Source organism: Corylus avellana, chromosome 7, assembly GCF_965113065.1.
Source record: "Corylus avellana chromosome 7, dhCorAvel1.hap1.2, whole genome shotgun sequence".
In the NCBI taxonomy this organism is placed as follows: domain Eukaryota; kingdom Viridiplantae; phylum Streptophyta; class Magnoliopsida; order Fagales; family Betulaceae; genus Corylus; species Corylus avellana.
The window spans coordinates 21399525-21409551 of NC_142496.1; the positions used below are offsets into that span (position 1 = coordinate 21399525).

The 10027-nt window shown below is 36.2% G+C and overlaps 1 protein-coding gene across 1 annotated transcript; it reads right to left on the minus strand.

Moving 5' to 3' along the window:
* Positions 1 to 442: 442 nt before the first annotated feature.
* LOC132185890 (uncharacterized) lies at positions 443 to 8824 on the minus strand. The gene is made up of 15 exons (XM_059599697.2): positions 8547 to 8824; positions 7933 to 8017; positions 7712 to 7781; positions 7251 to 7387; positions 7063 to 7133; positions 6898 to 6985; positions 6678 to 6808; positions 6269 to 6439; positions 5862 to 6188; positions 5574 to 5624; positions 5404 to 5444; positions 4718 to 4808; positions 4429 to 4627; positions 4155 to 4286; positions 443 to 1527 (listed from the first exon to the last, which is right to left on the minus strand). The coding sequence occupies exons 1-15, from the start codon at positions 8710 to 8712 to the stop codon at positions 837 to 839; spliced, it is 2451 nt and encodes an 816-aa protein (XP_059455680.2). The 5' UTR covers positions 8713 to 8824; the 3' UTR covers positions 443 to 836.
* Between the last annotated feature and the right edge of the window lie 1203 nt (positions 8825 to 10027).

A 10027-nucleotide genomic window follows, 5' to 3' on the forward strand; every position in this document is an offset into this window, starting at 1 on the left:
TCTCGAACTTTAAAATAAATATATAAAAAGAAAAAGAAAAAATCTTGTGGGTGGCCGGCCACCCACACCTTCAACTATTATTATTATTATTATTATTTTAATTTAAGTTTTGGAAAAATTAGAAATCATATGGGCTTTTTAGTAATTTTAGTTCAATTCCAATTATGAAATATGTATTGTTACCAAATTAAAGAATTGGAATACTTATTTCATTCCAACCTCTTCTATTCCCAATAATACCTATTCATTTCCCTAATGGAATACTTATTCCGCAAACCAAACAGGACCTTAATGTACCAAGAGTCGAGGGAAGTCATCACCAAAGGCCTTTTAATGTTTCTTGTGGTGCTTTTGTTTTTTTGGGGGTGTGTGGTTGTTTTGAGTTTTTCTGAAATGAAAACATACCTTCACCGCCAGCTGCAACAATATCTGCAAAGAGAAGTTTAGGCACGGCATAATGCTCCAAACCCTATATAAAATTTACCGATGCTGCTCTGTTAAAACTTTTGTTTGCTAGCATCCAAACCTCAAGCTAAAAAAGTGAAGAGGGTTAGTTAACAGATATTAACAAATAGTTACAGTTTGAAAGCGATAGATGAACTAAATCTGTAGAAAAAACAGAAATTGACATTAGCTCAAACAAGCCTATATTGGTCCAAAATAGGTGTGTCCTAAATCCAACACTTCTAAGCAGACTAAGGATGATAGAACAAAGCTAAATAACAAACCAAGTTAGTAAGATATCTATATAGAAATGAGAGAGAGAAACAGATTGATCACCTAAGTTGATATGCCACACATATACATATTTACCTCAGTCAGGTCCGCTGCCCCTTTTAATGAACTCTTTTCCGTTTACAAGAATGATACTGTTCTCCGCCATCCTCATTGGATCCACTAACCATCTGCCACCTGTCACAACTCGGATCATCAGAACCAGACTTTGGATTGTGCTTAGAATGTCTGGAAGTGTGACTGCTCTCTTTCTGTTGCCTTTTCTGATCAATGGAAAGACTTTGGTCCAGACCAGATTCTGTGTGGCTGTGACATTTGTGATTGTGCCTTTTGTCGTCAGGCCTATTTCTCTTTCTTTCAACTTCGTTTTCTTTATAAGTTTGATGATGACTCCGACTAGAATCACTACCACACTCATCTCTTTTTTCACTGTGCTTTTTGGAGCTTCTATGATGATATTTGTGGCTCTTTTTCCTACGCCACTCGGGGCTACTGGGCATATCTTCTACTTCTGAACTTGGTCTCTCCGGGTGATGATATGACCTCCGATCTCTAACAGCAATTGAAGAATGAGAACTCTTCTCAAGTCTGTCATCATCCAAGTTGTCGTCATCTGTATAATAATCATGCAGACTTTTCTTCTGTGACCTCTGAGTAAAGCTGCCATCGGAGTAGTTTACACTTTTTTCTCTCTTTATAGAAGATTTATAGCCACGTGATCTTTCTGTCTCGTTATACGGGGCACCGTTACTAAAATCATCATCAGCATCACGATCATCGAGAGATCGGTTTCTGGTGAGCAAAGAAATACTAACAGAAATCAGAAAAATTGAAGGATCAATGCAGTAAATATTTTTCCATGAGAACCTAAAGAAGACAAAAGCTTACAGGTAAGGATTTCCATAAATGAGAGAGAGAGAGAGAGAGAGAGAGGGATTCCATCTAACATATATCTTAGAAATTTCCGGAGAGAATATTAATTTTTAGTTAGCAGGAAAACTCTCTAGTTACAAATGACACACATTAAAATTCAAAATGGTACAAAAGACCTGGACACGAAATCTTATGACAAGAAAAATGATGATTTTTTTAACAAAAAGCGCAAGCATGTACAAGAAAAATGATGAAAACAAATTTTTACAAAATGCAAAAAAACATTACTTCGTACATCTGCAAAGCATATCCCAAAACAACAACTAATCTAACAAAGAGAACCAGAAATTTTAACAAAATTGATTTGCAAACCTTAAGAGCGTGTTTGGCACAATTTTCAAAAGCTGCAAAACACTTCTCAAATAATTTTTTTTTTGTTGTTGTTGTAAGTAATTAAAATTCATTAAAAAGCGCAAAGGCACAATTCAAGCACATAGGAAGTATAAAAGAGAAACACTAAAAAAAAAAAATCAAGAAAATCATGAAAACCATAAATTTTATAGTCAAAAGCAATTGTTTAATGGTAAAGTGCATTGAAGAAAAAGGGCCTTTAATTTTACCATCGTCCTCTCACATACTTCAAAACTTCGACAATTTATTTCCCTCAAAATACACCACATTAGGTAGGTGGAACCATCTTCCACACTACAGCACTATGAAAGCTACCAAACTACCCCCTTCAACAGGCAAAGAGGTCTATCACTCATCTATGAATGACCCAAGCTAATTTCACACTCTTCTTACATATACAACACTAATCAATCACTATGATAAGCCGTTTCTTTAGGTTATCCATAGTGAGAATTTTCCCTACAACGGCCGACTAAGCAAAGAACGCTATTCTTAAGGGAACCTTGTTCCGCCAAATACTCTTCCAACGGAAAGAAGTAATATCATGGGGAGCAAGGACACTATAGAATGATCTAACATCGAACAACTTCTTGGAAGAGGCTCAACAAAACTTGTCCTCACCACTCCATCTCAATCTAAAGGAATACAAAAGATTGAAGAATGAGATAAAGAAATCCACCTTCCAGTCATATGCGCCACTTTGATAAAATAAACCTTCTACTGATGAGTGCCATTAGAAAACTCTAAATGATATGCCATGGAAGCATCCTTAAAAAGAAAAAATATTGAACTCTCAACTCTGGAAAAGCTACCTTAAGGGCCTAATTCTCAAACCATATGTCGTGCCAATATCTAATCTTGAAGTCGTGACCCACATTAAATCTTGTATGACTAGAAAACTCCCTCCAGCCCTTCTTAACACTTTTCCATAACCCCACCCCATATAACCTATGAACATCATTTAAACATCACCCACCCCACGAGCTGCCATATTTAAAATCCACTACCATCCTGTATAGCGCCTCTCTCATGCACGTAGTGCCATAACCACTTCCCCAAAAGAACTCAGTTGAACAAAAGTAAATTTCGGACCCCCACCATTAACAAACTTTTCAAATAAATATCAAAACACTTCCCAAAAAACAAAACGGAATACAAAAAAGTCTTCAAAAAATAAAACACAATCTTTTAAAAAACTTCCCACATCTTCATATAGGAATTTTTAGAAAACACATACTCATTTTTTCAAGTGTAGAGGTTTGCCTTTGTTATTTATAATAAATAAATAACAAATTATATATAGTCTAGCCTCCATTGGTGGAGGCCACCCCACAAGATTTGGCTGCAGCCATCATAGAGCCACCAAATAGATTCGGTGGAGGCCATCGGATCTGCAAGGCATTGCGGGGCCGCTAGATGCGTCTCGAACCACCATAGTGGCTGCCATCAAATCTACGCAGCAGCCATCACAATGGCTGCCGATCTATTTGGCAGTTTATGGTGGGGCCAAATTTGCATAGCAAACACAGCGGGCCAACAATCTGTTTGGCAGCCACCATGGGGCCCGCCGCCAAATCAGCGTGGTGGCCACCAGATCTGTTGGATGGCCTTCAGAGGGGTGACAGCCACCACCCCATTGAGGCTATCTCCAACAGACTAATTTTTGTGGCTTTTGTGCTTTCGTTTTATTTTTTGAAAATACTTCTAAGTTTTTTCTTTCAAAAACACTTCTTAGTTTACCAAAAAAAAAAAAATCTTTGGTGAAACCCCAAAGAAAACACTTTTTCAAATGTGGTCCCCACTAAAACATTTCTCAATTGTCACTTTTTCCAAGATTCTTTTCAAAGCCCAAAACACTTCTCAGAACTTTACCAAACCAATAGATTTGCTCTAAGATAGATCCAGAAAGCACTTGAGCATTTACATGTAAGAACTGAATTACTTGCATTCATATCCATTGCAATCATAAAGAAGATGCGTAAACACCACAAAGCTAATAACAAAAGAAAGTACGGCGGACAACAATGAAGCTAATCCCAAATATATAACAAAAAAAAAGAAAAAGGCATAGCCAAGAAAAAAATTAGCCAAACGCCTTCTATCGAAATTGTTATAGCCTGATATTAAAGAATTACCTCCTCATATTCTCATTTGAGATTTTCTGTCTCTTTCCAAAATTTTGAAAATCCACATATTCTGGATGACTTATATGGTGTTTCTCAATCCCCCCAAGTTGAGGTGCCGCAGCTCCCATCGTCACATATCCACTGCAAAATGTTTAAGTTTCAAATTTTATATGACGCAATAAATTACGCAATTTTATTTATTTATTTATTTTTAAAAAAAAAAAAAAAAAAAAAAAAAAGTGAGCAAGTTGATCAAAACCAATATATTAAGAAAAGAATTTACCTGAAGCCAGGAAAGCCACCATACATAGATGGCATATATGTAGGAACAGCATACGGGGCAGCTGGGACCATGGTTGCATTAAAGGGCATCATCCCAGTATTGCAATATAGATTCCCATAGGGCCTGATATGGGACAAGGGAGTCCCATTCCAAAACGGCCGGGCATAACCCTGCATAACTCCTGGAAACATAGCATTTCCTAAAATCACAAAAGAAAGTTAGCATCCCAGACAAGCCATAGACAATACATATACTTACAAGAAATATAACAGGGGAAACCAGACTATACCTCTCTGAAGCATAGGATGTGGACTGGAAGCAGCTGGGCAGTCCCTTACAAAATGGTCTGGTGAACCACACATGTAACACGTACGGTCCCCCTGATTTCAATACAGCAGCTTGGATCAGTTTAAAAGGGGAAAAGTAAAGAATAAACACCCTCACAAAAGTTTCCAACATGCACACAACACGTTTCACTTTTTCCCTTTTTTAATATTTTTCACAGCCTGGTTAATAACCCAAACAGGTAGGAAATTTGAGGCAGTGTTGACCACCAATGAGAACCAAACTACTGAGTGAAACAGTTTTCAGGTGAATCAAAACAAGCAAACAAAGAAAAAAATGAAACATGAAAGAAAAATTCCAACACAAAGCTCAGGAAGATTCAAAAACAAGACTTTTACGTGAGAGCATCAGGTACAATCTTATAGAAGGGGTCCAAGTAGACGGACAGAAACCAGGGGTTTGTGAGAACAAAATTTTGAACTTCTCAAAAAACCCAGCAAACAGATTCTCAAAGTCAGAAATTAGATTCGTAAGATAATATTTCTACTTGGATCCTCAGGTGGGCGTCCCTAATTCTTAGTCTATGTTCTTAGCAAGCCTGTCCACAGAATGAAAGTCTTTGCATGTAGATTATAGTGACCATTTGGTAATTGTCACATTAATAATGCAAGTTTTTGTCAAAGCTATTACCTTTTTGTGTCTTCCAGTATCCATGAAAGTCCTGTCTCTATCTGCAAATTTAATGCAAGTGTCAGAACAAACAGAAGATATATTGGAGATGATGCCTATATGAGGTTAGAAATGAGACCAAGAAATTTTTAAAAATAAAAATAAAAATAAACCAAAGATGTAAATACTACCTGCAGTACTATTAACCCAAAATCCCTTCTTTTTCTTGAGATTGGATTCAGCTGGGATAACATCAGAAATAGAAAAATTAGAGTTGCAGAGCCAGACTAAGATAAATATCACACAGACAATACTACACATTTTATGTCCACTAAAGAATACATCTGCTGCACTATATCAGGAACAACATCATGGTTACAGCCTGACGTATAGAATGCAGCTCCAACATTGTAAACAGTAAGATTATCTTACTTAGAGAATTCACCGGCAATGAAGTCACAGAATTAATAAGATGATACCTTCCTCATGGATGGGCTGACTTTCTCCTTGAAAATCATCAAAAGCAGCCAAGTCCCCATGTCTATTTTCCATATCCACAGGATGACGAGAACCATGTTGATTTATCTTGTGCGCCAAAGGAGGTGCTTTCAAAGGATTATTCACATTGACACGAGAATTAATGCCACCCATGGATGCATTGTTTCTGATCAGTAGATCATAAGCAGATTCTACCATATTTTGATTGGATCCCCTCCCTGTTGCAGAGGGAGAATGGGGCTCTAGCTCTTTTTGAAAGATAGTCACACCACAAGACACATCTTTTGCTTGAATTCCAGATTCACCATCTGTTTTTTGCATTATTAAATAGTTATTCACCAGAATTTAGTTGGTGGAAGGACATTTCAACAGTAGATAATTTCCCTACCTGGAGCATATCGCTGAAAGGCAGTGCCTGAACCAGTGGTTAGAATTTGGGACTCAAGGAAATGCTCAATTGCTTGCCTGAGAGAGACATTTGGCAGCAAATCCTCTACTCTGCATCTGGTAGAAAAACACTTAGGACACCTCCTTTTCTCAAGCAGGACCAGACGAATGCCTGCACCCAAAAATCCACAATCAAGATACAAAAAGAAAACAACTGAGGGTCACCAAGGCCTCTCAAAACTTGAGGCAGATAAATTGGCATTAGAATTTTGTAAAGGAGGAAATATAAGTTTGTCACAAGGCTCAAAAAACTTCAATGAAAAATAAAAACTCAAAAGGAAAGAAATAAAAAGAAAGAAAGTAAGGTTCAATTTAACAGATGATTGTATGTACCATAACAAAAAACTTACATTTCTGACAAAAACTATGCTGGCAGCAAGGTATCATCACAGCCTCCTTAAAAAATGAATCACAAAGAGAGCACTTTAGCTCCGATGGCAAGTCCGCATTTTGCATGGCTGGAGGACTGGTATCAACCACTCTTCATATTTCCATAAGGCAAAAAGAATCAGATATTTGATGCCAAACAACCAAAAGAAATTAAAAGGAAATGACTAACTCTTATCCTACCTTTTTATGTTCGTATCTTCTTCAACTTTAAGCATTGGTTTTTCCCCAGACATATTCCCTTCAATCCCACCATGTGCAGGACCTGATACTGAAATTGAAGTGCATGGTAAGAATAGAGCTAACACCTCAAAGATTTTTAAAAATATGTACGGGTACATTACATACCTCTAGGAATAGCCTCACTAAGGTCACTTCCTTCAAGTTTCTGATATCCTTCCGTACATGGCTTAGAACATCTGAATACACATAAGAATAAATTATGAAAGAAGGGGAGGAAAAGCCTAGGATTAGACAAAGTTTGACGCATCGGCAACAATCATGCGCAGGTAGAATTCCAGGGATAAAAAGTATACCTTGCAACATAATCACTTTTCTCATCATTGCCAGTGCATGCATTCATGTCAGTATCAAGATCAGCACAAGATGAGGTTGCCTCAGGAACAGGATACAAGTCAACCCCAAAGTCATCAAAATTGTCCACTTCAACATTCTGTAACATATAAAAGTTATACCGAGGAATCGAATGATATAGGAAAGTAAAATAAGAAAGCAGGTAGATAAAGCCATAGTAAAATAGAGCACAATGCCATCTCCAGAAATAAAACTACATGATAAATATGCACATAGGCTTTACAGGACAGCACCAACATGTTAGTCACAGACAGCAGTTGCTGTTTGGCCACTGTACTGAAGGTGCTGTAGTCAATCTAAAATCCCACCCTTAAAACCTTCTTGGTTATTCTTATTTTTTTCATTCTAATTTATTTGACAGCTTTTAAACTAGGTTCCTAGAAGAAAAATTTTATTGACATACCGCAGGAAGAGTTGAGCTAACCATCCTAGTGTCCTTGTTTTGAACAGTCTCAAGCGAGTTAAAGTTTGCCCTGCAACACAGCAGTATTATGTAAGAAAAACTGCATGAGAATATCAATACAGCCTCAACTAATACAGAAAAATTTGCAAAAGTTTAAGTTATACTTGCGTCATCACTCACAACACATACATACAAACTGTCCTCGATTGCTAAAAACTTACATATTGGAAGGAACTGATCCAGCAGGCACTCTTTTGATTATCACACTTGAACCGCTCGGAATTTGAAATTTCTCGTCAGTGTACTCTGAATTAATCCCAAAAAACAAAAAAAAAAAAAGAAAAACAAATTGTTATAACAACTCTATATCAGAAAACTTGAAAGAAGAAGGGGGAAAGAAGAAACAGAAAAATACAACTAACACAAATGCTCTTCAACTCCTTTGAATTTAAACATTTTTCAATTTAGTACTTCTAGCCTCCAGTTGGCTTCTCAAAAAGATGATAGTAAATATATGAATAAACGTTAGCTTAAATTCTTATGTAAAACCTAATTCAAACAACTGAAGCCATCGTGTGTAACAAGTAATTGGAAATCGTGTTATGTACATTTCAAAAGCTTGATATGGGTACGAAATTGGTTTTGTGAAGAAGGCCCTAATGAAATCAACCAAATATGATATTCGGAACACATGCAACCAAACACAAAGAAAGACTTACGAAGAAACTGCAAACAGAGAAAAAAAAAACAAAAAACAAAAAACAAAAAGCAAAACAATTGAACTCGATTCTGTTGGTCCGTCTCTCGAGAACCAAGAGAGGGAGGGAGAGTTGACCTTGACCAGTGAGGGCATCGGAGAATAGAAGATCAAAGTCTTGACAGATATCAAGGTTCTTGTGGCGAATGATCTTGGATTTCAGATCACGAACCGATACGTAAGGTCCTCCAATGTCTACAGAATCGAAGTTCGCTGAGCTCCTGAATTTGAACCGAACGGCCATGGCCGAGTCAATCGCCGGGTTGAATAGAACTCGGATAAGGAATCACTTGAATCGGAGAATTTCGGTATTTTTGGTTTTTGGTGCGAAGGTTTTAAAGATACAAAACCTAATGCCTTTTCCTCTTTTAATTCCTTTCTTGGTTTCTTTCAAATATATATATATATATATTCCTTTATTGGTCGGTCCAAAAGAAAAGGGTACTTGCTGTTTAGCAAAACCCCAACGCGTAACGCCATAAGGCGGTTAATCATGAAGATCACGTATTTGGGCCGTTGGGCGTCACATTTTTTTTACGATGTTTGCGCGTTTGAAACAACATAAATGAGAAAATAATTGATTTTGAAACAGAATTATTTGATTGGTAAATTATCCACCAAGTGTTGGAATGCCCACAACCTAGTAAGGGCTAATAGGCCTAGCCGAATGCCTATTGGCCCAAAGGCAGGCCTGGCCCAACCCAAGACCTAGGCTCACCGATCATCGCACATATGGGAAACATCTGACATCTCCCTCTACTTAGGCCCTAAATGAAAATGAGTTAAGAGCATTTATATTAGTTTATGTATATTTTTATACAAAATGACTAATTAAAATTCACTTTATTTTGTTTAGTTAATGAGTTTTAAAGTACACTATACATTCCATTATCTTTTTTTTTTCTTTTTTTTTTTATCTATGTCATTTAATTTTTTTTTTGTTAAGGATTGTATTTTTTCTAAAGATCTTATTTTTCAACTTTTAAGAAAAAAGAGACGTGTAGAGAAAAATAGTAAGAAAATTTTTTGGGAAAAGAGAGATGTGGAAGAAAAATAGTAGGAGAAATTTTTGGAAAAAGAACGATGTAGAGAGATAAATAGTATATTAATGAGATGAATGTGTGAATAATGTCAGCTACATGTAGGCTGTAGTGGTGCACTGTTCACAAATGCAACAAAAGATGCATAATCCGATGTAAAAAGTTTTTTTTAGTTTTTTGCTTATCTATTTCAGATAAAAGTAAGAAATTGCTAAACCATTGCTCTAAGCATTCACATTGATTTATGTATATTTTTATGCAAAATGGCTAATAAAAATAAAAAATAAAAACTCACTTTATCTAGTTTAGCTAATGAGTTTTAAAAGACACTATACATCCAATTATCTTTTTTTTTTTTTTATCTATATCATTTAAATTTTATTTTTTTTTATAAGGATTGTATTTTTCCTAAATATCATATTTTTCAACTCTTGGGAAAAGAGAGATGTGGAGAGAGAAATAATAAGAGGAATTTTGGAAAAAGAGAGATATGAAAGAGAAATAGTAAGCGAAAATTTT